At 40.9% G+C, this 26,745-nt stretch overlaps 1 protein-coding gene across 11 annotated transcripts in view; it reads left to right on the plus strand.

The window, feature by feature from the left end:
- OPTN (optineurin) overlaps positions 1–25,251 on the plus strand; it is a 36,788-nt gene extending 11,537 nt beyond the window's left edge. For 6 of the 11 annotated variants that reach the window (XM_034929952.3, XM_003827821.7, XM_034929953.3 and 3 more), the window contains 11 exons: positions 1,192–1,374; positions 4,936–5,009; positions 7,559–7,711; positions 11,053–11,155; positions 12,660–12,775; positions 14,079–14,228; positions 14,607–14,700; positions 16,095–16,253; positions 20,408–20,538; positions 21,839–21,918; positions 25,074–25,251. In XM_034929952.3, the coding sequence (XP_034785843.1) occupies positions 1,192–1,374; positions 4,936–5,009; positions 7,559–7,711; positions 11,053–11,155; positions 12,660–12,775; positions 14,079–14,228; positions 14,607–14,700; positions 16,095–16,253; positions 20,408–20,538; positions 21,839–21,918; positions 25,074–25,195 (1,365 nt within the window). In that variant the 3' untranslated portion in view covers positions 25,196–25,251. The remainder of the gene's footprint in view (positions 1–1,191; positions 1,375–4,935; positions 5,010–7,558; positions 7,712–11,052; positions 11,156–12,659; positions 12,776–14,078; positions 14,229–14,606; positions 14,701–16,094; positions 16,254–20,407; positions 20,539–21,838; positions 21,919–25,073) is intronic. The other 5 variants (XM_055092413.1, XM_034929954.3, XM_055092414.1 and 2 more) reach the window with 2 other exon arrangements.
- The last annotated feature ends 1,494 nt before the right edge of the window (positions 25,252–26,745 follow it).

A 26,745-nucleotide genomic window follows, 5' to 3' on the forward strand; every position in this document is an offset into this window, starting at 1 on the left:
TGTGGTTGATTATTTCTATGATATCAGATTATTCCAGCATGGCAAGGAAGGCTTTCTTTCTTGTCATGAAGTTACTTTAAATTTTGATTATTTGAATACAATAAAATAATGTAAAAATTTCCATTTTAAATGTTATGTCAAAATAAATCATGGGCTAGGCATGGTGGCTCACACCTGTAATCCCAGTGCTTTGGGAGGCTAGGGTGGGCAGATCACCTGAGGTGAGGAGTTCGAGACCAGCCTGGCCAACATGGCGAAACCCCATCTCTACTAAAAATACAAAAATTAGCCAGGCATGGTAGTGCGTGCCTGTAGTCCCAGCTACTTGGGAGGCTAAGGCAGGAGAATTGCTTGAACCCGAGAGGTGGAGGATGCAGTGAGCTGAGATCGCGCCATTGCACTCCAATAGGCGACAGAGTGAGACTCTGTCTGGAAAAAAAAAATTGTCAGGTAAAAGCTGAAATTTTCTACATTAAAGCACAAGGCATAAAGGTGTTGAGAAACCTCCTTGTCAGTAGGTGTGGGGGCAATTGAGTCTCATGGCCAGGTCCTTAGTTTGATTTGTATTTGTTTTTTGACTGTTTTTTTGTTTGTTTGTTTTTGAGATGGAGTCTTGCTCTGTTGCCCAGGCTGGAGTACAGTGGCATAATCTCGGCTCACTGCAAGCTCCGCCTCCCAGGTTCACGCCATTGTCCTGCCTCAGCCTCCCGAGTAGCTGGGACTACAGGCGCCCGCCACCACGCCCAGCTAATCTTTTTGTATTTTTAGTAGAGACGGGGTTTCACTGTGTTAGCCAGGATGGTCTCCATCTCCTGACCTTCATGATCCGCCCACCTCGGCCTCCCAAAGTGCTGGGATTACAGGCATGAGCCACCACGCCTGGCTTGGCTTTTTTTTTTTTTTTTTTTTGAGACAGGGTCTTGGCAGTCTTAAACTCCTGGGCTCAGGCAGTCTTCCTGCCTCAGCCTCCCAAGTAATGGGGACTACAGGTGTGTGCCACTACACCTGGCTAATTATTAAATTTTTTGTAAAGATGGGGGTCTTGCTATGTTGCCCAGGCTGGTCTCAAAATCCTGGCCTCAAGGGATCCTCCCACTTCAGCCTCCCAGAGCTCTGCGATTAAGGGCATGAGCCCATGGTGCCCAGCCTTAGTTTGATCTGTTCATTCACTTTACTCCTTGTCATCTCCAGGACCCCACTGATGACTCCAGGCTTCCCAGGGCAGAAGCGGAGCAGGAAAAGGACCAGCTCAGGACCCAGGTGGTGAGGCTACAAGCAGAGAAGGCAGACCTGTTGGGCATCGTGTCTGAACTGCAGCTCAAGCTGAACTCCAGCGGCTCCTCAGAAGATTCCTTTGTTGAAATTAGGATGGCTGTGAGTTTTTGGTTTTATTTTTGTTTTGAGCAAACTATAAAGCCTCCCCTGGAAAGATGAAACAAATACCACTTTTTCTTGTCAACACAAGCCAAGGATTGAGGAAATTCCAGTGTAGCAAAGATAAATTGGCTCTCATTTTCTAAGTATAGCATAATGCATGTAAGGGTTATCATAGCTAAAATGGAAAAATATTAATTACCTTTTATGATGAAAGCTGTAGTCTTTTTTTTTTTTCTTCATCATGTCCTGGCAAATTGAACATTTTTGTGACCAGAAAAGGAAAAAACCCACACGAACATGAACTTTCTGTCATTTTTCAAACTAGGTCTCAAAGCTGTATTCCGCAGTTCACTTAAGGGAGACGCAAGCATATTTTCACAACAGAACCCTCTTTTTTGTTTTGAGACAGAATCTCACTCTGTCTTCCCAGCTGGAATGCAGTGATGTGATCTCGGCTCACTGCACCCTCTGCCTCCGGGGTTCAAGAGATTCTCGTGCCTCAACCTCCCAAGTCGCTGGGACTACAAGCGCATGCCATCACACCCGGCTAACTTTTTGTATTTTTAATTAAAAAGACAGGTTTTTGCCATGTTGGCCAGGCTAGTCTCAAACTCCTGGCCTCAAGTGATCCACCCGCCTCGGCCTCCCAAAGTGCTGGGATGACAGGCGTGAGCCACCGCGCCTGGCCAACAGAACCCTCTTTTCAAACAAAGTGGTATGAGGAACCCTGATACATTAAAAAGAAGAAGAGGAGAAAAGAAAGAGCAGAACTGCTCTGGTTGTAGGTTGAGGGAGTGTCCTGGCTTTTCCTTCCCTTTCAAAAGCAGCTACTCAGGAGCCTCTGAGAACTGAGTTTGAAGCCATTGCTATCAAAATCAAATTTCTCTGCAACCCCAAATGAAGCGGGCTAAGCGAGGGGGCCCTAAGCTCTTGAGAAGCATCTGTTACAACTGTGCCTGAGCATAGGGGCAGCCCTGTTGAAGAGCAGAGCACGTCGATGCACCAGCTGGGGGCCTGTCCTTCATTGCTACTAACAAAGATTAGACAGGGAGAAAGATAGACAAGGATAAAATCCTCTGTAGGATAGATGGTCACTTTCGATGAGTCAGAGTACATATCTGATACAGGAAAAGGGACTGGCCGGGTGTAATGGCTCACGCCTATAATCCCAGCATTTTGGGAGGCTGAGGAGGCAGGATCCCTTGAGCCCAGGAGTTCAAGACCAGCCTGGGCAACCTGGCGAAACCCTGTGTGTACATAAAAAAAAAATACAAAAAGTTAGCTAGGTACATTGGCACACGCCTGTACTCCCAGCTACTCAGGAGGCTGAGGCAGGAGGATCACTTGAACCCGGGAGTTTGAGATGCTGCAGTGTGCCATGATTGTGCCACTGCACTCCAGCCTGGGTGACAGAGCAAGACTCTGTCTTTAAATTTAAAAAAAAAAAAAAAAATTGTGTCCTTGGAAGAGAAAAATGTACATTGTAGATAAGTCAGGAGAAGTGGGGAACAACTTGCAAAAAAGCTCACCTACTGGTTATATCTGAAATATGAATGTCTGACTGTCTTTGCTTTCTGATTTATTTGCTGCAATAGAGTTAGGAAACAGCTCTGAATAACCCTGCCATCCATGCCCCCTCATACATTTCAGTGGCCAAAATCAAGATAATTAAAATGTCAATTGAAAAGCGTATTTTGCCAGAGTACCCTTTCTGCAAGTGATCGAAGATTACTGAGACAGAAGTTTAACCAGAGAACCTTACCCTTCTGTCAATAACCGATAAGCTGCAGGAAACCCAACAGCATATGAGAAGTTTCCAGATGAAGCTTCTTCCTTCAGGGTGCATGGTTAGCATCTCATTCTCCCTGTCAGATGAGTGACAGTTATTTTTAGTGTAAACACGTTTTGCATGCGTTTCTTCTATGAACTGGAAAGCACTGCCCAAGATTTAGGAAGAAATATCAAAAATATCTAGAACCCCCATGGCCCCAAGCAGAGAAAAAAATATATGTATCTATGTTTTTTATTATAGATATATCTGTATTTATATTATATAATGAATATATAATATATTCTATAATATATAATGTAGAATATATTATACAATTATATAATTGTATAATATATATACACTTACATATGTATCTGTATTTTTTACAATAGATATATCTATATTTATATATATTTTTATATATAGATATATCTATATTTATATATATTTTTATATATAGATATATCTATATTTATATATATTTTTATATATAGATATATCTATATTTATATATATTTATATATAGATATATCTATATATGCTTATATATAGATATGTCTATATATGTTTATATAGATATATCTATATATGTTTATATAGATATATCTATATATGTTTATATAGATATATCTATATATGTTTATATAGATATATCTATATATTTATATATAGATATATCTATATATATTTATATATAGATATATCTATATATATTTATATATCTATATCTATATCTATATCTATATCTATATATAGATATATATATCTATATATAGATATCTATATATAGATATATATAGATATCTATATATTTATAAATACAGATATATCTATATTTATATATATTTATATATAGATATATCTATATTTATATAATGAATACATATAATATATTCTATAATATATAATATAGAATATAACATAGAATATAGAATATATTATACAATTATATAATTGTATTATATATACACTTATATATGTATCTATGTTTTATAATAGGATATATCTATATTTATATTATATAATATATATAATATATTCTATAATACATAATATAGAATATATTATATATAATATATTATACAATTAATATGTAATTACATATATAACATTATATATTTATATAATATATATATTTCTATATCTAAATATCTAAATATATTATATATATATTTATACATATATACCTAGAACTATCTTTGTGCATTTTTGAAGATTTTCCCTGGGAGCTTATTGGAATATAAATGTCTTTCAAATCCTGTGGGTCTTAGACTATCTTGTTCCCTAAGTGACCTGTGGTGCATACAAATTTCTAATGGGAACCAACTTGGCCAAGATGGTGCTTTGTGAATCTCACTCACAGAAACTGCCTCTTTTTTAACTTTACCTCAGTGAGTTCTAGCATGTTGCATTTTAAAGGAAGGATATGTGGAGTTGTCACCAGCTCTGTATGACCTTAACCTTGAGAAAGAGGGAACTGCCAAGGAAAGGGAGGAGCGGATAAGCTTTCATGTTTACAGAGTCAGGTAGAATGTGTATGGCGAGAGGAAACTGACCTTCACGCCTTAGCTGGGATATTTATAATCCCGACAGGGCGTGCCAGGTGAGGGGAGGGGATGTTTCCATTTCCTCTGAGCCACCCCGTTTAAACAGTGCACATCTGAATGTTTGGAAGCTTCCTTGGGTTGCATGTCACAAAAATTCATCTTTTGTCTTTTTCTTCTCTTGACAAAGAATTTGTCTTGTAGACATATTGTGTTAAATCCCTTGCATTTCTGTTTTTACAGGAAGGAGAAGCAGAAGGGTCAGTAAAAGAAATCAAGCATAGTCCTGGGCCCACGAGAACAGTCTCCACTGGCACGTATGTGAAGGAAGACTCGGGCTGTCAGGCAGACAGGCTGGGCAGGCTCGTCACTGGGTGCTTGTCACCGGAGGTCAAATGTTGTGACCTGAGGAAGTAACTTCTTTATGATTTATACCAGGATCTTTCCAGAATATTTGGTTTGAATGCTATTTAATGTTGCAGCTCAAACTGGCAAAGATTAAAAACTGTTTGGTTCCTGTTTGGCTCACACTGACTGCTCTGTTCTAGTGGTGTCTCACCTCCAGCAGATGAAAAGTGAAAGCAAACTGGTTCTCAATCAAGTCAATGATTTGTTCCTAATCAAAGACATGTTTGCTCATTGGTTCCCCGGTGCCGTTTGACCCAGACCAGCCTGCCCAGCTTCCATAAGTGAAATATTTTCATTTTCTTTTCCCTGCTACTTCCCAGTTATAAGCTGGCATGGCCAATAATGGAACATCTTTTGTAACAATGACTGATAGCACTCTCAGTCATTGTGGGTGTTGCCTGAAAGTGCCCAGATTTCTTATCTGTGGAGTCTCAAGTGTACCTGTCCTATGTAGATGTGAGGAAACAGACATCTTAAATAGTGGCAGGGCCTTGGGGAGGGAGGCAGACCTAGAACTGAGCGCCTGAACCTCTTGACTCTCGCAAGCAGTGCTCACCAAGGAGACTGCTAGCTCGCCTTCTGCAAGCTGCTTACTCCTGTAATCATCTATTCAAGAGACAATTGTCTGAAAAGAACTCTAAGGATCTCTCTTTTTTTTTTTTTTTTAAGACGGAGTCTTGTTCTGTTGCCCAGGCTGGAGTGCGGTGGCGTGATCTCGGCTCACTGCAAGCTCCGCCTCCCGGGTTCACGCCATTCTCCTGCCTCAGCCTCCCGAGTAGCTGGGACTACAGGCGCCCGCCACCACGCCCCGCTAATTTTTTGTATTTTTAGTAGAGATGGGGTTTCACCGTGTTAGCCAGGATGGTCTCGATCTCCTGACCTCGTGATCTGCCCGCCTTGGCCTCCCAAAGCACTGGGATTACAGGCATGAGCCACTGCGCCCGGCCAGGATCTCTTATCTCATAGATGGATAAGAGATCCATCTTTTTTTTTTTTTTTTTTTGAGATGGAGTTGTTTTTTTTTTTTTTTTTTTGAGTTGGAGTTTCACTCTGCCACCGAGGCTGGAGTGAAGTGGTGCAATCTCAGCTCACTGCAACGTCTGCCTCCCGGGTACAAGCAGTTCTCCTGCCTCAGCCTTCTGAGTAGCTGGGAATACAGGTGGCCGCCACCACGCCCAGCTAACTTTTTGTGTTTTTAATAGAGACAGAGTTTCACTGTGTTGACCAGGCTGGTCTCGAACTCCTGACCTCAGGTGATCCTCCTGTCTCAGCCTCCCAAAGTGCTGGGATTACAGGCGTGAGCCACTGTGCCCAGCCATCTCATAGATTTGTAAAACCTTCTTCGTATAACTTGATGAATGTGCATATAGAATGACTTACAAAACGTGAAAAAAATTGTCTTCCATTATGTTTCTAAGCCCTTGTATAAGGAAGAAAGTAAGTATTAGATAATATTCTTTCGTCAAACAGAGTAATTGGCATAAACGAAAGTAATTCCCTTTTTTGGTTAAAAATTCTTCACGTTTCCCCCAAATTGCTTTTGTCATATTTAAAGACGTTCCTGGAAGTAGTGGGAAATAAAAAAGCCCTGGTTGAAATATCAAAGCCACTTCCTCATCATTCATATCCAGATGCAAAGACCGCTTCCTCTTTTAAGCCACATGGCTATTTTTAAAATAACAGCTCTGTACCATTTGTGAGTATCGTAATTAGTCTGAGATTGATTTCCAGGTTTGGAGTTGAAGCTTCAGAGTCCTGGAAACCGGCATTTAATCCTGGCTGTTTATTAGCTATGTGAACCCGAGTCGGTGACTGAAAGAGTAGCTGCCGTTAGCATCATCATAGTCATCCCTCATGTTTTGTAACAGTGATCATGATTCTGTTTGTCACTGATATGTCTCTTGATTTAGTCAGATTTTGAAATCGAGAAAAATACTTGACATATCAACAGAGCCTCCATTTCTCTGCTCTCATTATTTGAAACCACAAGTGAAAAAGGTTTTCTCCCCTTGACTTAAGCTGCGATGGTCTCTGTTAACTTGGAGAAAGGCCAGTGGTCTGTACAATGTGCCTTTATCTTTTGTCTGACTGCAGTCCCCTTTGAGACTAGATCTCTGGAAAGCTTGGCACCTTCAGCCACGGCTGCCTCTGCTGAACTGTTCCGTGGGTTTTGTGGTGTGGTGTGAGGTACACAGTGACTGTTTGGAGGACGTGGGTGTGTGCATTGTAAGCTGGCCTCTCCAGAGCCTCACTGAGTCTCCACACCTTCCCTAGGAAGCATGGAGGAGCTTGGCACTGGGGGTCCCAGGACCAGCTGTGCTTGTTCACTAGTTGAGAATTAGTTGGAGAATGTTCTGGAAAGCAGTTCCTTTAAGCTGGTCCCAGTTATATTGGGTTACTCTCTTCTTAGTCTTTGGAATTTTTCTGATGAAAACCTTTTAACCTTTATACTGAACAGGGCATTGTCTAAATATAGGAGCAGATCTGCAGAGGGGGCCAAGAATTACTTGGAACATGAGGAGTTAACTGTGCGCCAGCTCCTGCTGTGCCTAAGGGAAGGGAATCAGAAGGTGGAGAGACTTGAAGTTGCACTCAAGGAGGCCAAAGAAAGGTATGAAATAGGTTAACTTGAAATATGTGTTTTTTTAAAACAGCTTTCCTGAGATATAATTAAGATACCATACAGTTCACCCATTTAAAGTATACATTTCAGTGTTTTTTAGAATATTCTAGGATTGTGCAACCACTGTTACTACAATATAATTTTAGAACACTTTTTCCCCCAAACAGCACTCACTGTCTGCTCCTCCAAGCAATGTGCTTTCTGTCTCTATAGACTTGGCCATTCTAGACATTTCATATAAATGGAATTATACAGTCTGTGGTTTTTTGTGACTGGCTTCTTTCACGTAGCATAATGTTTTTGAGGTTCATCTACAACGTAGCATGTATCAGTACTTCCTTTTCCTTGCTGAATAACCTTCCATTGTCTATATATACAACATTTTGTTTATTCATTCATCAGTTGATAAACATTAGAGTTGTTGCCACTTTTTACCTATTAGGAATAATGCTGCTATGAACATTGTGTACAAGTTTTTACTGGGATATGTGTTTTTAATTCTCTGGGGTATATCGTTACGGGTGGAATTGCTGGGTCATACGGTATCTCTATTTCATATTCTAAGGAACCAGCAAATCATTTTCCAAAGCAGCTGCGCCATTTTGCATTCCCACCAGCAGTGCATGAGCATTCCACTTTCTCCACGTCCATACCAACACTTGTTTCTTACTGTCTTTCACTTTGACTTCAGCCATCCTAGTGGATGTGAATTGGTATCTCATAGTTCTGATTTGTATTTCCCTAGTGACAGCGATGTTGAGCATCTTTTCATGTTGACCGTTTGTTTGATTTGGAGAAAAGTCTATTCAGAGCCTTTGCCCATTTTTAAAAATTGGGTTATTTGTCTTTTTATGTTGAATTATAAGAGTTCATTTTACATTCTGGATACAAGACCCTTATTAAATATATGATCTGCAACTATTTTCTTTCTTTTTTTTTTTTTTTTTGAGACGGAGTCTCGTTCTGTCACCCAGGCTGGAGTGCAGTGGCGCAATCTCGGCTCACTGCAAGCTCTGCCTCCCGGGTTCACGCCATTCTCCTGCCTCAGTCTCCCGAGTAGCCGGGACTACAGGCACCCGCCACCATGCCCGGCTAATATTTTTTTTTTGTATTTTTAGTAGAGACGGGGTTTCACCATGTTAGCCAGGATGGTCTCGATCTCCTGACCTCGTGATCTGCCCGCCTCAGCCTCCCAAAGCGCTAGGATAACAGGCGTGAGCCACCGCGCCCGGCTGATCTGCAACTATTTTCTCCCATTCTGTGGATCGTCTTTTCCCTTGATGGTATCATTTGCAGCACATTTGTTTTTATTTTGATGTAATACAGTTTATCTCCTTTTTCTTTTGTCACCTGTGCTTTTGATGTCCCATCTGAGAAACCGTTGCCTAACCCAAGGTCACAAAGATTTACTCCTATGTTTTTCTCCTAAGAATTTTGTAGTTTTGGCCTGGCGCGGTGGCCAAAACTACAGTTGGCCACCGCACTCCAGCCTGGGTGACAGAGTGAGACTCTGTCTCAAAAAAAAAAAAAAAGAATTTTGTAGTTTCATCTCTGACATTTAAGCCTGTGGTCCATTTTGAGTTTGTTTCTATGTATGTTGTGATATAGGAGTTCAACTTCATTAGACTCTCAGTTCTGTTTCATTGATCTATGTTTGTCCTTACGCCAGTACCACAATGTCTTGAGTACTATAGCTTTGTAGTAAGTTTTGAAATCAGGAAGTGTATTAGCCCGTTTTCATACTTATATGAAGAACCGCCTGAGACTGGGTAATTTATTAAAAGAAAGAGGTTTAACTGACTCACAGTTCAGCATGGCTAGGGAGGCCTTGGGAAACCTGACAAATCCTAGCAGAAAGCGAAGGGGAAGCAAGGCACCTTCTTCACAAGGCGGCAGAAAGGAGAAGGAACGCAGGAGGCACTACCACACACTTAGAAAACCATCAGATCTCATGAGAACTCACTCACTATCACGAGAACAGCATGGGGGAAACTGCCCCCGGGATTCAGTTACCTCCACCTGGTCTCTCCCTTGACACGTGGGGATTATGGGGATTACAATTCAAGATGAGATCTGAGTGGGGACACAAAGCCTAACCATATGAGGAAGGAGTTAACTGTGAGCCAGCTCCTGCTGTGGCTAAGGGAAGGGAATCAGAAGGTGGAGAGACTTGAAATTGCACTCGAGAGATAGTGCCTTCCAACTTTGTTCTTCTTTTTAAAGACTGTTGGCTCTTCTGGGTTCTTTGCTGTTGCATAAGAATTTTAGGATCAGCTTGTTAATTTGTGAAAAAAGCCAGCTGGGATCTTACTAGGGATTGCATTGTATCCCCAAATGATTTGGGGAGAATTGCCATCTCCAGGATTGTGTCATCGCAGAGATAGTCTTGCTGCTTCTTTTCCAGTCTGAATGCCTTTTATTTCTTTTTCTTGCCTGATTATCCTGTAAAAAAAAAAAAAAAAAAAAAAAAAAGTGTTACATAGAAATGGAGAGAGCAGGCATCCTTGTCTTGTTCCTAATCTTAGGGGGAAAGCTAAGGCCCCACCTTTGTCATCACTTCAGAGGTTCCTGGTGTCACTCATGCTTGAGTGTCCTGGAGTTCCCACAGTGTGAATCTGGTTGCTTCTTGGCTGTCCCTACTGTTGGCTCAAAGGTCGGCCTTCTTGGGCTGGTAAGGCCCCACTCAGACCTGTACTGCTAAATTTTCCTACTATTATTTCCTCTCCCTTTTTCTTTGTTCCTGTAGGCACATGGCTTTTTGAAGGTCCTTTTAGTAGAGTTTGGGCTGGGAAAAAAATTGCATGCATCTGTTCAACCCATTATCTTTAACCACAGTCTCTTGTTTCATTTGGATTGGGACGGCTTTCCTGTGGTTATGATTTGGTGTTAAGAATGGTGTTACTTTTTTTGTTGTCGTTTATTCGGTGACTTTTAAACTTAGCTGTGTCCTAAAAGGAAAAGTCTTTCCTTCTCTAATGAATTCTTATGAATGAGATACCATGTTCATGGAACACACATGCATCCACATGTGTAAACAGAAACAATTTCAAAAACATTGCTGCATAGGACAGTTGCATGGAAACAAATGGTGTTCAAGATGAGTTTCACTTGCCTTTTACCTCTGTGTGTATTTGTCTGTGAATCAATTCTAGCCAATTTTAGGATGAAAAATAAAACTAATGCTAATATAGTGAATGTGTAGAGATTTTGAAAACCCCTGATCCTTTATCCCAATTGTAAACAATGTTCTTTTTAGTACTTCTGTAATAATTGCTATTTCTCTTAAAGCCAAAGAGAAAGTAACTTTTCTATCTTCTGTGATTTTCCAGAGTTTCAGATTTTGAAAAGAAAACAAGTAATCGTTCTGAGATTGAAACCCAGACAGAGGGGAGCACAGAGAAAGAGAATGATGAAGAGAAAGGCCCAGAGACTGTGAGTCCTAAGATTCCACGGCCACTACCACACCCACACACACGAGAGTAGTCCAGCCACTGAATTCAAATCTTGTGATGGGTTATTTGCTTTAGAAATATAGAAATCATGTTGATATTGAATATTATCTATCTATTCCTTTTATATGTCCTTGTCCTGCTCTGTGTCAATTGTAGCGAGATGTATTTCTTTTTTGTTGTTGTTGGAGATGGAGTCTCACTCTGTCGCCAGGCTGGAGTGCAGTGGCACGATCTCAGCTCACTGCAACCTCCACCTCCCAGGTTCAAGCAGTTCTCCTGCCTCAGCCTCCCAAGTAGCTGGGATTACAGGTGCCCGTCGCCACGCCTGGCTAATTTTTGTATTTTTAATACAGACAGGGTTTCACCATGTTGGCCAGGATGGTCTTGATCTCTTGACCTCGTGATCCTCCCACCTCGGCCTCCCAGAGTGCTGGGATTACAGATATGAGCCACTGCGCCCAGCTGCAAGATGTATTTCTATCAGTATTCTACAAAACGATTTCCTATGTCTCTTCTTGACTGATTTCTTCTCCTCGGTCCTTCAATGAACAAGCCTACTGTAGGAAAAGGAATGTTGTCCACTTTATAATGAGATCATTTGAGGATATGACTTAGAAACTTGAGGGAGAATTGAAAGATTTGGGTTCTATCCCATTACTGGTTTGAATAAAGTAGTTTGAAAGGAAAAGGTTCACTGTTGTCTTGTTCAGTGTTGTCTGGTAATTGAGAGAGGTGCCTTTGAGTCTGCAGAGAGTCTTCAGCTTTCAGAAGTTAATGAAGCCGTGAAGGTTGATAGCCATAGGGGCCCACGTGAAAGGCATTTACATAAAATATTCACTTTAGGTAATTAATTTATTCAACAAATATGTACATTGAATGCCTACTGTATGTCAGGAGACTGAGACCTTACTGTTGAAAGAAGAGAGAACATTTAGAAAACAGATGAAGAGACCACCAGTGAATAATAGTTCCCTGTTGACTAAAACGAATTCAACAGCCAGTAGCAGGGAAGTATGGTCTTTCAAGGCATCAGAAACTCATTTACAAAAATTATAGAGCTGCCAGGAAAAAGGCTGCACAACAAAAATAGTTGAGTAAACTAGAAACATACACTGGGAAGAGAGTATGGGGGCAAGTTGTTAGCTGGATAGATAGGACTGTGCTTTGACACCTCTGTGGTCTATGATCTCTGAACCTGGAATAGGGTTCATTTTAATAGCGATAAAGTCATTATCACAGTGCATCCAAATTGATTAGTTCATGCTTTATTAGGAAACAGAAGTTACCCAAAACTTAGCAAACCTAAGTACCAAGTATCCAAAACATTCTTTTCCTACACGATGTTTGGGGTATTGTCAAAGTTGGATTGATTCACCAGCCAGTCTTAATTGGCTACTAATGGTTCAGCCTGTTTTCTCCCAAAGAGGTTTGTTTAATCTCAGATGATAATTGTACAGATATGTTTGGGATTTCCCGTATGATAGGTTGGAAGCGAAGTGGAAGCACTGAACCTCCAGGTGACATCTCTGTTTAAGGAGCTTCAAGAGGCTCATACAAAACTCAGCGAAGCTGAGCTAATGAAGAAGAGACTTCAAGAAAAGTAAGAATGCGAGAGCAATTTTATCCTCCTTTGAAATATACATTTTTACAAAGTATACTACTATATAAAAACATAGTTTTTAAACTATGTTATGACTAAAAGAAAAATAGACACCTAATTAAAATATGAATTCAGAATATACTAATGTTCCAGTTAATGTGTGAGCATGAAATACTTGTAAGATGGGGGGTTGGGGACTGGAGAACTTTAATTCTGCCATTTAGGGGCATTTGTTAAATGTACGAGCCTGGGTAAGATCTCTACAAAGCTGTGAGCTAGTTTTCCTGTTACTGACTTAAGCTGATGACATTGATGTGAGTAAGCATAAAGAAAGATGAAAAGAGCATAAAGATCTTGAGTGACATTTATTTGGAAAAAGGTCAATTCCAATTTGTTATTTCAATCAGTTAATTATTTCAGGCTAACATGTAGATTGAGCGTTTGGCATTTGCTTGTTTCTCTTGATGTAAGAAGTTACCCAAAACTTAGCAAACCTAAGTTGATGCTGTTCTATTGGATTCATTGGCAAACATGTTTCTAGCACAATACGGAGGTGTGTGTGTTTTCTTGAGGTTATAATTCCCAACACTCTGTAGAATTATGGTAACGTGATACAACATGGCAGCTACAACTAAGGACTTTGGACAAACAGACCTAGATTTAACATATGAGTCTGCAACTTATTTGTGTTGGGCAAGGTATTTATTTCAATTCTCTGAGCCTGTCTTGGCATTTGTAAATTGTGTGTTGTAATTTCTTCTATATACATTGTATTAAATGATATGTCTAATGGGCTGGGCATTAATGCTTTGTGCATAGCTGTCATTTATTTGTATTATATTGAAATCCTCTTTCTGATCTTTAAAAAGACTTAGGGGAACTTCCTTTTTCCCTTATTGAATCTTTGTCAGAAACTAAAGTCTTTGCAATTGACAGAACCTATAACTTTTTTTTAATATAAAAGATATCCACACATCACTACATGAGAAGCGCCTTAGCTAATTACTACTGTGGTCTGTGTTTAAATACTAAAAATGTATCTGTATGACTAGTTAAAACAATTATTCAAAGAGGACAGTACTGCATGTGAGCTTAGATCTGTACTTTTTTATGTTTAGGCATAAGGGTTCGGAAATATGGCCAGGTCTAGTGAAGAAGCAAGGAGGATTATGTATTTCATTTTGCATTCATAAACCCTACAGCCCTAAAATTCTTATATTGTACATAACCTTGGGGTTTGTTTAAAAGCCACTGCGACGTAAAGGAGCATTGTTTATCCTCATGAAATCTTGACCTTTCTTAGGTGTCAGGCCCTTGAAAGGAAAAATTCTGCAATTCCATCAGAGTTGAATGAAAAGCAAGAGCTTGTTTATACTAACAAAAAGTTAGAGCTACAAGTGGAAAGCATGCTATCAGAAATCAAAATGGAACAGGCTAAAACAGAGGATGAAAAGTGAGTATGTTGAGTCAGAAGGGCAGCGACGGGGCAGAGGAGGGAGAATCGCCTTTTTATACAGATTGGAATTCGGATTTGAGAATAAATTTTAAAAAATTTCTTTTTCACTTATCTGAAGGAGTCCTAGGAGACCTCTCAGAGAGGGGGATAAAATTTAAAAGTTTTGTCATAATAAAATTATGCTGATTGTTTGCACTCTGTCTTGATTTTTCAGAAAAGATTTTTTTTGAGAGTAAGAAATGCTAGTAGGTCGTGGGGTGATAAAGGTAGGCGAGAAGATTTTTCTACTTGAGTGTTCAGAAGGTTGGGAGGCAAGACTATAAGTTTCTATGATATTTTCCCCAGGATTCCATTTTTTAATATCTTTTTTAATAGGTCCAAATTAACTGTGCTACAGATGACACATAACAAGCTTCTTCAAGAACATAATAATGCATTGAAAACAATTGAGGAACTAACAAGAAAAGAGGTATTCACTGAAAAAAATTACTTCCATAGCCTAGTAATGAACAGAAACTGTTGAACGTTTTGTATATAAAATAATTACATGAATCCTTCACTAAATCTGGTTTCAAAGGTTGTTTTCCAATGTATCATTATTTCTTGCATCTAGGGTTTGTAACTTCTGATGTTCCACATATGTGTAATGTGCTTTATTGCGTACAAAGATGATGTGAATGTCCTATGCTCAGGGATTAAGCACTTCGTATTTCTAAGGGGAGGTTTGTAGGAGAGCTAAGAGCATGGGCTTCTATGGGCAGGAAGGGCCATCTGCTCTGGGGAATTGTGCAAGACCAGCGTGCCTGCTGGCAGTGAATTTGGGACCCTGGAATCATCAGCCTGCAGTTTAAATTCATAATAATGGACCAGGTGTGGTAGCTCATGCATGTAATCCCAGCACTTTGGGAGGCCAAGGCTGGAGGATCATTTGAACCCAGGAGTCTGAGACCAGCCTGGGCAACAGGGAGGCCCTATCTCTACAAAAAATAAAGAGTTAACCAAGTGTGATGTTCGTGCCTGTGGTCCCAGCTCCTTGGGAGGCTGAGGCAGGAGGATCACTTGAGCCTAGGAGGTCAAGGCTGCAGTGAGCTGTGATCACGCCACTGTACTCCAGCCTGTGACAGAGTGAGAACCTGTCTCTAAAAAAAGAAAAAAATAAATAAATTAGTAATAATGCCAGCATGGTGTGATAGTTTAGAGACCACAGAAGCTTGTGAATTAGAAGGGATCTTTGAATTTTTAGCCTTGTAAATATACTCTTTGTTTTTCATTTATTTTCTTTTAAAGAGGAGGTTTTGCCATGTTGCCCAGAATGGTTTTGAACTCCTGAGCTTAGGCAATCCACGTGCCTCAGCCTCCCAAAGTGCTGGGATTACAGGTGTGAGCCATCGTGCCCAGCAGTAGTGTTCCTCTCTTGGACCTAATAATTTTAAATTTAAAACATGTTTCTTCTTTTCCACTGACTTCAGGAAGTAACAAGTGGAAAAATAACGGTATCAACGAGTCACAGCCTTATTAAGATTGGAGTTTGTTATTGTATCCCTGATTTTGGTGTTATCACCTTTTTTTTAGGAATTCATTATTTGCAAGCCACAACTTAAATACAACTTTCTGAATAAGTTAGCGTTGCTGATTAACAGACTGGTTAGAGCTGATACATTTTTTAGATCTCGCTATGTTGCCCAGGCTTGTCTCCCACTCCTGGGCTCAAACGATCCTCCCACCTCAGCCTCTCAATTCTAGGCATGAGCCACCACACCCGGCCAGAGCTGATAATTAAAAAAATAAACCTTTTTCTAATATTTTACTAAAATAGGCAGAATTATTTCAAAACCATTTCTAGAATAAATGTTTCTTTTTCAGTCAGAAAAAGTGGACAGGGCAGTGCTGAAGGAACTGAGTGAAAAACTGGAACTGGCAGAGAAGGCTCTGGCTTCCAAACAGCTGCAAATGGATGAAATGAAGCAAACCATTGCCAAGCAGGAGGAGGACCTGGAAACCATGACCATCCTCAGGGCTCAGGTGAGGCACCTTCCAAAACCCCAGCTGAGCGAGGCCAGCCCTGACTGTATTCTCGCATTGGAAAGCAATGGTGTTTAGAATGTTTATAATTTTCTATTTTATATATTTTTTCACCCGTGAGTGTATTAAAACTTTAAAATTGAAACATTTGGAAAGTGCTCAGTGGATCTTATCTGTTCTACATTTAATAGGTAATCGGATTCTTTCCAGTTTGTGGCATTATGATTAACGTTGCTAAGACATTCCTGTGCATGTTGCTCTGTTCACATGTGGATATTTTATATTTCTGTTGGGTACACACCTAGCAGTGGAGTCGCTGGATCATAGGCTCTGCATGTTACTCACTTTTAACAGGTAATGCCAAACAGTTTTCCAGAGTAGTTGGACCAGTTTTCACTCCCATCAACAGAGAGTTTCCATGGCTCTACATCTTACCAACACTTCTATTATCAGTCATTTTCCTTTAACCACTCTGGAGGGTATATAGTGGTATCTCTTTTAATTTGCATTTCCCTGATCACTAATGGGAAAGAGTACTTTTTCAAGTGTTTTTGGCCTTTGAGGTATCCTCTTTTGTGAAGTGCCTGATCAAGCCTGCCTTTTTTTTTTTTTTTTTTTTTTTTGGTTTGGTTTGCCTGGCATTTTTTTTGAGACAGAGTCTTGCTCTGTTGCTCAGGCTGGAGTACAGTGGTATGATCTCGGCTCATTGCAACCTCTGCCTCCTGGGTTCAGGCGATTCTCCTGCCTCAGCCTCCCATGTAGCTGGGACTACAGGCATGTGCCAACATGCCTGGCTAATTTTTGTATTTTTAGTAGAGATGGGGTTTCATCATGTTGGCCAGGCTGGTCTCAAACTCCTGACCTCAGGTGATCCACCCACTTCCACCTCCCAGAGTGCTGGGATTACAGGCATGAGCCACTGCGCCTGGCCTGGCTTTTTAAAAAAATGTAATGACTTCTGTATATACTGCACATATAAGTCTTTGTCAGTTATTTTTGCCTTTTCACTCTCATAAAGGTGTCATTTGAGGAACAAAATTCTTAGTTTTAAGGTAGTCCAGTATATCAGCCTTCTCATTTATGATTAGTACTTTTTGTGTCCTGTTTAAGAAACTTTTACTACCCCAAGGCCAGGAAGATATTCCCTCTGTTGTCTTCTAAAAATTTTGTTGTCTTACCTTTTACATTAAGATGTACAAACCATTTGAAATTGGCTTTTGTGTATAGAAAATGAGGTAAGGGTAAATATTTATTTTTTTCCTCTATGAATTTCCAGTTAACTTGGCACCATTTAAGCCATCTTTTCTTAAGTGCTCTGCTGCCCTCTTCATCATAACTTGTGTCCATATATGCATGGGTCTGTTTCTGGATTTTGTTCTATTTTATTGGTCTACTCATATATCTTTGCTCTGGTACCGTGCTGTTTTATTATAAAACATCAAACTTTTTTTTTTTGAGACAGAGTCTAGCTCTGTCACCAGGCTGGAGTGCAGTGGCATGATCTTGGCTCACTGCAACCTCCACCTCCCGTGTTCAAGCCATTCTCTTGCCTCAGCCTCCCAAGTAGCTGGGACTACAGGCGCACACCACCACGCTCAGCTAATTTTTGTATTTTTAGTAGAGATGGAGTTTCACCACGTTAGCCATGGTGGTCTCGAACAGTTGACCTCATGATCTGCCCAGCTGGGATAACGGGCGTGAGCCACTGTGCCTGGCCAGCATCCAATTGAATGGTTGGATCATGAGTTATGTCCATTTCTCAGTTAAATAAATATTACCAAGCTGTCTTCTAAAACTGCCTAACCAAAATTATACTCTCACCAAAAGATAAGCACTCCTATGTCCTCACATTCTTGCATTATTTTAAAAACCTTGGCCAATCTGATGAACATATTATGTTTAATATAATAATGTCAGCAGTTTGTTATTCCCTACATACAGACTCATTATCACCAGCTGCCCAGAGTGGCTGACCCCTGTGAAATGCAGCCAGTTGACTGGTACTTATAGCTTTAGTTTTATTTCTACAGGAATAGAGCCTCAACCTGCATTCTCAGCTCTTCAGAGCATTTCCTTGCTTGGGTAACTCATGTCATTGGGTTCTTCCACTCTGCTGCAGTCATGTATTTTTGCTCATTCTAGACATAGACATTTGTTTTCTCTTGATGGATACTCTTGCTCATTCATTCAATAACTTCTTTTTTCAGCACTTATAATATGTCAGAGACGGCTGGGCGTGGTGGCTCATACCTGTAATCCCAGCACTTTGGGAGGCTGAGGCAGGCAGATTACAAGGTCAGGAGTTCGAGACCAACCTGGCCAATACGGTGAAACCCCGTCTCTACTAAAAATACAAAAATTAGCCGAGCGTGTTGGCGGGCACCTGTAGTCCCAGCTACTCGGGAGGCTGAGGCAGGAGAATTGCTTGAACCTGGGAGGCAGAGGCTGCAGTGAGCCGAGATCATGCCACTGCACTCCAGCCTGGGCGACAGAGCGAGACTCTATCTCAAAAAAAAAAAAAAAAAAAAAAAAAAAAAAAAAAAAAAAAAAAAATCAGACACTGTTCTTACTGCCTGGGATATAGGAATAGACAAAACAAAGACTCTGTTCTTACTGGCTCAAAGCTAGTAAGTGATAGAAGTGAGACTAAATCGAATTTAAGTCATACTCCAAAACACCCATGATCCACTGCCAACACTGTGACATGCTGAACCACTCACAATTGATAGGAAATCCCTTAAAATGATCTCTTTGTTACATACTTCTAAGTAACTATAGTTTTGATAGAATATTTAGATTTTTAATTTTACTTTTAAAATAATGGATAATAATTTATATCTCAGAACCAGCAAATTTGAAAAGAAAAAACTAATTTTAAACATAGAAAGTGAAAAATTAGTATTAAATTCCAATACCAATGGAACAGTTCACTCAATTAGCTGACAGCATTAAATATTAAAACACTATTAAGGGTTTTGTTATTTATAATTTTTTAAAAATTACTTAATTTTTAAAATGTTGTGTTGTTTTGTTTTTTGAGGCAGGGTCACACTCCTGTCACCGAGGCTGGAGTACAGTCGCATGATCGTGGTTCACTGCAGCCTCAATTTCCTGGGCTCAGGTGATCCTCGTGCCTCAGCCTCCCAAGTAGCTGGAACTACAAGTGCATGCCATCACGCCCAGCTGATTTTTTGTATTTTTAGTAGTGATGAGGTTTTGCCATGTTGTCCAGGCTGTCAGCAGGAGGCCTCAGTTCCTCACCATGTGGTCTCCTCCAGAGGGATGCTTGGGTGCCCTCATGTCATGGCAGCTGGCTTCCCCCAAAGCAAGTGATCCAACAGAGAGCAAGGAGTGACAGTGTCTTTTGTGACCTAGTCTCAGAAGCCGTACACCATCACTTCTGCGGCATCCTGGAGGTTACACAGGTTGGCTTTATTCATTGTGGGAGGGAAACATACAAGGTGATGAATACCAAGAGGCAAGGATCACTGGAGCCATCTTAGGAGGCTGGTGACCACACATGGGACATGGATTGAATATGGAAAAGTCCATGGGAAATGGTCTTCTGTCTGGTTCAAATGCTGATTTGGCCACTTAACAAATTTTCCCAAGATTAAGAGCCGTTAAGTTTGTAAAATGAGGATAGCCATTCTTTATTCTCAGGATATTTCATAAGGTGAAATAAGATAGTAAATGTAAAGCACCCAACATAGGACCTCACACATGTTTGGAATTTAACAAATAGCATCTATTTGTGATGATTATTCTTTTAAATTTAGCTTAAGACCAGCCTTCATAAATACACCTGGCAGAATCAATAAGCCATTTACTATATTAAGTTGATCCTGAATTGTTTATTATCTAAAAGTCCAGATAATTTTGCTGAATTAATGGTACCTACAGTATTTAAACTACCTATATCAGTGCAGTTGCAGGATTTGTGTTGTTTAAAGCACACACACAAACACAGCTTGTATCTGCTATCGGAATGTACCTGGAAAGTCATGGCCATTATACTGTTTTCTAGCAGGATTGTGCATCTGTGATTCACAAGGGCTATTGAAGGATACAGCACTACCTCCTCATCGCATAAACACTGTAAGAATCTGCATTCATCTAGGTACTAACTTCTGTATCTTTTTTTCCTCTAACAGATGGAAGTTTACTGTTCTGATTTTCATGCTGAAAGAGCAGCGAGAGAGAAAATTCATGAGGAAAAGGAGCAACTGGCATTGCAGCTGGCAGTTCTGCTGAAAGAGAATGATGCTTTCGAAGACGGAGGCAGGTAAGGAAAAGAGAGAGGAGGACCCAGAGCTCACATCAGCATGGCCGTAGAAGAGGTGCCTGTCCAAAGACGTTCCTGATTTGAACCATAAGAATAGCTGTGTTCGCGCCACTGCACTCCTGCCTAGGTGACAGAGCGAGTCTCCTGTCTGAAAAATCAATAATAATAATAATAATTGCTTCACTTACACTTCATGTGATCATGTTCCCAACACTTAGTTTGTCTTACAGGAAAGCTTGACAGAGACTTGTGGGAGCTTGATCAAGCTCCTTGCTTTTAGATAAGCAAGGATTTTGATTTGATTTTAAAATGTTGTGTTGTTTTGTTTTGTTTTTTGAGGCAGGGTCTCACTCCTGTCACCCAGGCTGGAGTGCAGTGGCATGATCATGGTTCACTGCAGCCTCAACTTCCTGAGCTCAGGTGATCCTCGTGCCTCAGCCTCCCGAGTAGCTGGAACTACAAGTGCATGCCACCATGCACTTGTAACAATAATGTTACGTGTCCCAATGACCTATCTTGCCATCGTCACGGATGAAATATGCGTAGCACTTTAAATTCCTGAATATTCTTTAAAAAATACTACCAAAAATTACTTCTGACTTTTAGAAATTTATTTTGAGAAAGTTTTAAAACACAGCAAAATTCAGAGAATAAAATAACAGACTCTACTATGTACTCCTTCTTGCATTGACAGCTGCTTTTATTTGCTTCAAGTATTTTTTTTTTATAAAAGGAAAAAGGGAGTTGTAGTTAGAGTCGAAGTCTCCTTTGTTCCCCATCCATCATTATATTCCTTTCTTCTTTACCTTGTGCTGTTAGGAATTTGGTGGGTAGCTTCCCCATCTATTTTATACTTTTACATATCACATACACACATACCTATATCATATCTCAAAACCAGATAATATTGATTTCTCTGTGTTTTACAAAATGATCACTGTAGGTATTGTTCTGCAGCTTACTTTACATAATATTATGATTTTGAGCTCTCTTGATATGTGCGGATGTAATTTATTATACTTCATTGCTGTATTTTGATTTATAAATATGCCACTTCTTTCTAATCTGTTTCCTACTGATGACAGTTTGGTTATTTCCTGATTTTTTTTAACTGTAATTATTTACTTTCACTAGTCTCCTAGTGCCAATAGTATTTAAAACTAAAATTAGTCTGGTTTTTATGAACCTTGGCAGTGTAGTTTGAGTCTTTTTTCCCCTACTTCTGTTGACTGTCTGCTCAGTGTTGTCATGTTTCGGGGTTGTAGAACATCACACGGCGTGTTGCTTTTCATCCCGGCAGGCAGTCCTTGATGGAGATGCAGAGTCGTCATGGGGCGAGAACAAGTGACTCTGACCAGCAGGCTTACCTTGTTCAAAGAGGTGAGTCCCGTGTGATCCTGGATTTTCAGGAAATAGCTATCCTATGAAAATGATGCTTGAAGAAAAATTCCACTTCATTCTCTACAATGGATTCCAAATCAAGGCACCAAAAATATAGCACCCGTCAGTCTCATTTCCACAGCACTCCCATCTCCATCCATTACCCACCGAATCCAGACCAGACCCTTCACCCTACCAGAAGGTGCCTGGCACGGCCACACTTTTTCTTTTTTTTTGAGACAGAATCTCGCTGTGTCGTCCAGGCTGGAGTGCAGTGGTGAGATCTCGGCTCACTGCAACCTCCGCTTCCTGTGTTCAAACGGTTCTCCTTCCACAGCCTCCCGAGTGGCTGGAATTACAGGCGTGCGCCGCCACACCCAAGCTAATTTTTGTATTTTTAATAGAGATGGGGTTTCACCGTGTTGGCCAGGCTGGTCTCGAACTCCTGACCTCAACTGACCTGCCTGTCTCGGTCTCCCAGAGTACCGGGATTACAGGCGCAAGCCACTGTACCCGGCCTGCAGCCACACTTTTAAACCGTGTCTCCCTCTGTTCTCTGACAGACATTAGCCAGACTGAATCATCCCCTTGAACTTGTCCTAAGCTTGTATTTGCTTGTATTATGCCCTTCACAGAGACGCCCTTTTCTTATGCATATTCCTGTCTTCCTCCAGTCTCTTTCCAGTGACCTCTTACCCCATCTTTAAAATCTATTTCAAACTCCATCTCCATGAACTGTTTCCATTTTGAACTTCCAAAGTACTTTATTCCTCTATGTTGGTACCTGTCTGCTATTTTATAGGTGTTTGTGTGTTCTAGGTAGATACTTAAGTACTTTATTTTTATTTCTATTTTTATTTTGAGACAGGGTCCCACTCTCTTGCCCAGGCTGGAGTGCAGTGGCATGATCGTGGATCACTGCAACCTCCACCTCCCGGGTTCAAGCAATTCTCCTGGCTCAGCCTCCCAAGTAGCTAGGACTACAGGTGCACGCCACCACGCCTGGCTAATTTATTTTAGTAGAGACAGGGTTTCACCATGTTGGCCAGGCTGGTCTCAAATTCCTGACCCCAGGTGATCTGCCCACGTCGGCCTCCCAAAGTGCTGGGATTACAGGCGTGAGCCACCAGGCCCGGCTAATTTTGTATTTTCAGTAGAGACAGGGTTTTGCCATGTTGGCCAGGCTGGTCTCAAACTCCTGACCTCAGGTGACCCATCCACCCAGGAGAGGTCTCCTAGAACAGAATGTACCTTCTCAGAAGCAGAGGCAATGGTCTCATTTATTCAGCAGATACTTTTGAGTCATCCAGGATGTGCAAGAGGTACTGCTTATGCTGGGAGTCAGAGAGCAAAGGCAGCCCCGGATCCTGACCCCTCTTCTCTGGCAATGGGGTGATTAGAAAGCTCCCTGCTTTGGAAACCATGCTTTATGATGAATACATACGTCTTCAGAAATGCTTCTTAAGGCTGCTGAACACAATCTCAAATATTCATACATGTTACTACATCCAAGTAATGTACTTAGAAGCAAATAAAGGTTGCTTCCAAAAACAAACATTTTGAGAGCCAAACCAAAGTCTAGGCTGAGACCAAAAAACCAAGATGGTTTGCATTGGTCCAGAAAGGTCAGAACAGAGAGATGCCTGGGAGCCAGAAATAATTTCTTGCATCCATCACAGTTTGTATGGATCCAGGACCTAGCTAGGGTCAGGGCTTATTTCGAACATGCTCTGATTGAGGCTTGAACCTCAGTACTGCTCCAAAACTGGGGGAAATGATAGGGTGCATTCTTCCATCATTCCTCCTTGTTAACTTTATGTAGATAACTCCTGTTCATTCTCAAGGCCCCTCTCAAGTTAATTGGTCGCATCTAGGAGGCCTTTCTGCACCAAGATCTAAACTAGGGGCCCTTCCCTTTCTCCCATGGACACCCTTGCACCTAACACTCACCTGGCCTAACACTCGTGCCTAACACCTTTGCCACGCCACTGCTGCCACATCTCTCGCCTGGCTTCTCCACCACGTCTGTCTCCCGGCACACAGCAGTGTCTTTATACATCCCAGAGGACTCAAAAGTGTCTGCTGAACAAATGAGATGATTGCCTCTGCTTCTGGGAAGGTACACTCTGTTCTAGGAGACCTCTCCTGGGCTCTGTGGATTTCTTTCTCCACATTCCCTTCCTCTTTTGCTTATATCCTCATTCATCCTTTCTCTTCTCACAGATATCCTAGTATTTACTAGAACATGCATTGTCCTGTACCTAGAACTGAAACCATGTATTTTCACATACCTTGAAACTGGGATACAGTTTAAATCCTAAAAGAATGCACCAATGCACCTGTAATCCCAGTATATGGGAGGCTGAGATGGAAGGATCAGTTGAGACCAGGAGTTCAGAACCAGCCTGGGCAACCTAGTGAGATCCCATCGCTACAAAAATTTTAAAAACTAACCAGGTGTGGTGGCATGTGCCTATAGTCCCAGCTATTCAGGAGGCCGAGGCAGGAGGGTCACTGGATCCCAGGAGTTAGAGGCTGCAGTGAGCTATGATTGTGCCACTGCACTCTAGCCTGGGAGAAAGAGCGAGACTCCATCTGTCAAGAAAAAAAAGAAAAGAAAAGAAAAGAAAAAAATCCTAAAACAGGCCAGGCGCAGTGGCTCACGCCAGTAATCCTAGCACTTTGGGAGGTCAAGGTGGGCAGATCATGAGGTCAGGAGTTCGAGACCAGTCTGGCCAACATGGCAAAACCACATCTCTACTAAAAATACAAAAATTAGCTGGGCGTGGTGGCACGCACCTGTGATCCCAGCTACTCAGGAGGCCAAAGCAGGAGGATCACTTGAACCTGGGAGGCGGAGGTTGCAGTGAGCCAAGATCGTGCCACTGCCCTCCAGCCTGGGTGACAGCGAGACTCCGTCTCAAAAAAAAAAAAAAAAAATCCTAAAATAATAGGGAAGCAGGTATCACTTGGAGAGATTTTTCTCTATGTGCATCGTGATGACTTCAGTTAAAGACCAAACACCTGTGCTCATGTCCCACTACGTGTTGAATACGAAGTTGAACTGATGTTAAAACTCGCCATCTGTTCTTCAAGTGAAACAAACAAAACTGCCTGCAAAATGGAACTAATGGAATTATCATACTTATTCCCAGGAGCTGAGGACAGGGACTGGCGGCAACAGCGGAATATTCCGATTCATTCCTGCCCCAAGTGTGGAGAGGTTCTGCCTGACATAGACACGTTACAGATTCACGTGATGGATTGCATCATTTAAGTGTTGATGTATCACCTCCCCAAAACTGTTGGTAAATGTCAGATTTTTTCCTCCAAGAGTTGTCCTTTTGTGTTATTTGTTTTCACTCAAATATTTTGCCTCATTATTCTTGTTTTGAAAGAAAGAAAACAGGCCGGGCACAGTGGCTCATGCCTGTAATCCCAGCACTTTGGGAGGTTGAGGTGGGTGGATCACTTGGGGTCAGGGTTTGAGACCAGCCTGGCCAACATGGCGGAACCCTGTCTCTACCAAAATTACAAAAATTAGCCAAGCATGGTGGCGCATGCCTGTAGTCGCAGCTACTCGCAAGGTTGAGGCAGGAGAATTGCTTGAACCCAGGAAGTGGCAGTTGCAGTGAGCCGAGACGACACCACTGCACTCCAGCCTGGGTGACAGAGGGAGACTCTGTCTCGAAAGAAAGAAAGAAAAAAAGGAAGGAAGGAGAAGGAAGGAAGGAGAAGAAAAGGTACCTGTTCTACGCAGAACACCTTTGGTGGAGTTCCATCAACTCGCAAAGTAGAATCCTTACCTACTACTCTTCTGATAATAATTTTAATATTTTTTATGTTTGGTTGATGCGAGCAGCTGCACTGCTCATGCAGTTAGCTAGCATGTGACATCATGTGACAAAGTTCATGTAATTAGATGGAAGAAACCTCACTGATTAATTTTAAGAACCTTTTAGGGATGCAGGAACAATGAAGTGGCCACAGTATGTGCTGTTTTTGAAGCATTTTTAAAAACGAACTATAGTTGTTTTTCTTCATTTAAAATGGATCTGTTGGAGGTTATGTGTGTATGTTGTAGTTTTATTGCAGCCACAATAATTGTACCAAAGTTTTCACATAGGCACAGTTAGCCTTTACTTAATATCAAGACAAGTGAAAAAATATTGGCATCGATGAAACCGATAACATTGGCCTCACTGGATTTCTTTACCCATTCACAGTGTAAAGAAGTTACCTTCATGCTTTCATTGTACCTGCAGGCCTGTGGGCTTGTATAGTAGATAATTAATTTCTAAAAAGAACAGCTGCCTATTTTCTTCCTAGGTTAGGTTATATCTTCATAATCACAAGAATTAGTGATGGCAAAATAAAATTTTGCTTGTGAATCTTTTACATTGTTTATATATGATTAATATCATCATATATATTTTCTGTATTAAGCTCATTTGGCTTCATTTAAGCTGTATACTTAGTCATATATCTTTCATTAGTTCTATGAATATGAGCAGATCCCTTTACTGGAGCCCAGTATGTGCTGTTTGAGTTAGAAGTCATTCTTGCTGAGAAGGTGAATAGGTAGGGATTTGCCTTGTTTTGTAAGTCTACAATTTGCCAAGAGTAAATAACACTGGACCAGCTGTAAAAGTAAACAGTGTGTTTATGCATTGAGATACTAAAGCATTTAAGAAAAAATTAAAAGATCTCTTTTGTTTAAATTTGTCTTAAGAATCTCTCCTAGACAAACTTGACTATACACACACACACACTTCAATAAGAATCAAAATAGTTCATTATATCTTCATGCCAAGAGAACACATAATA

This window comes from Pan paniscus, chromosome 8 (genome assembly GCF_029289425.2).
Source record: "Pan paniscus chromosome 8, NHGRI_mPanPan1-v2.0_pri, whole genome shotgun sequence".
NCBI classification, from domain to species: domain Eukaryota; kingdom Metazoa; phylum Chordata; class Mammalia; order Primates; family Hominidae; genus Pan; species Pan paniscus.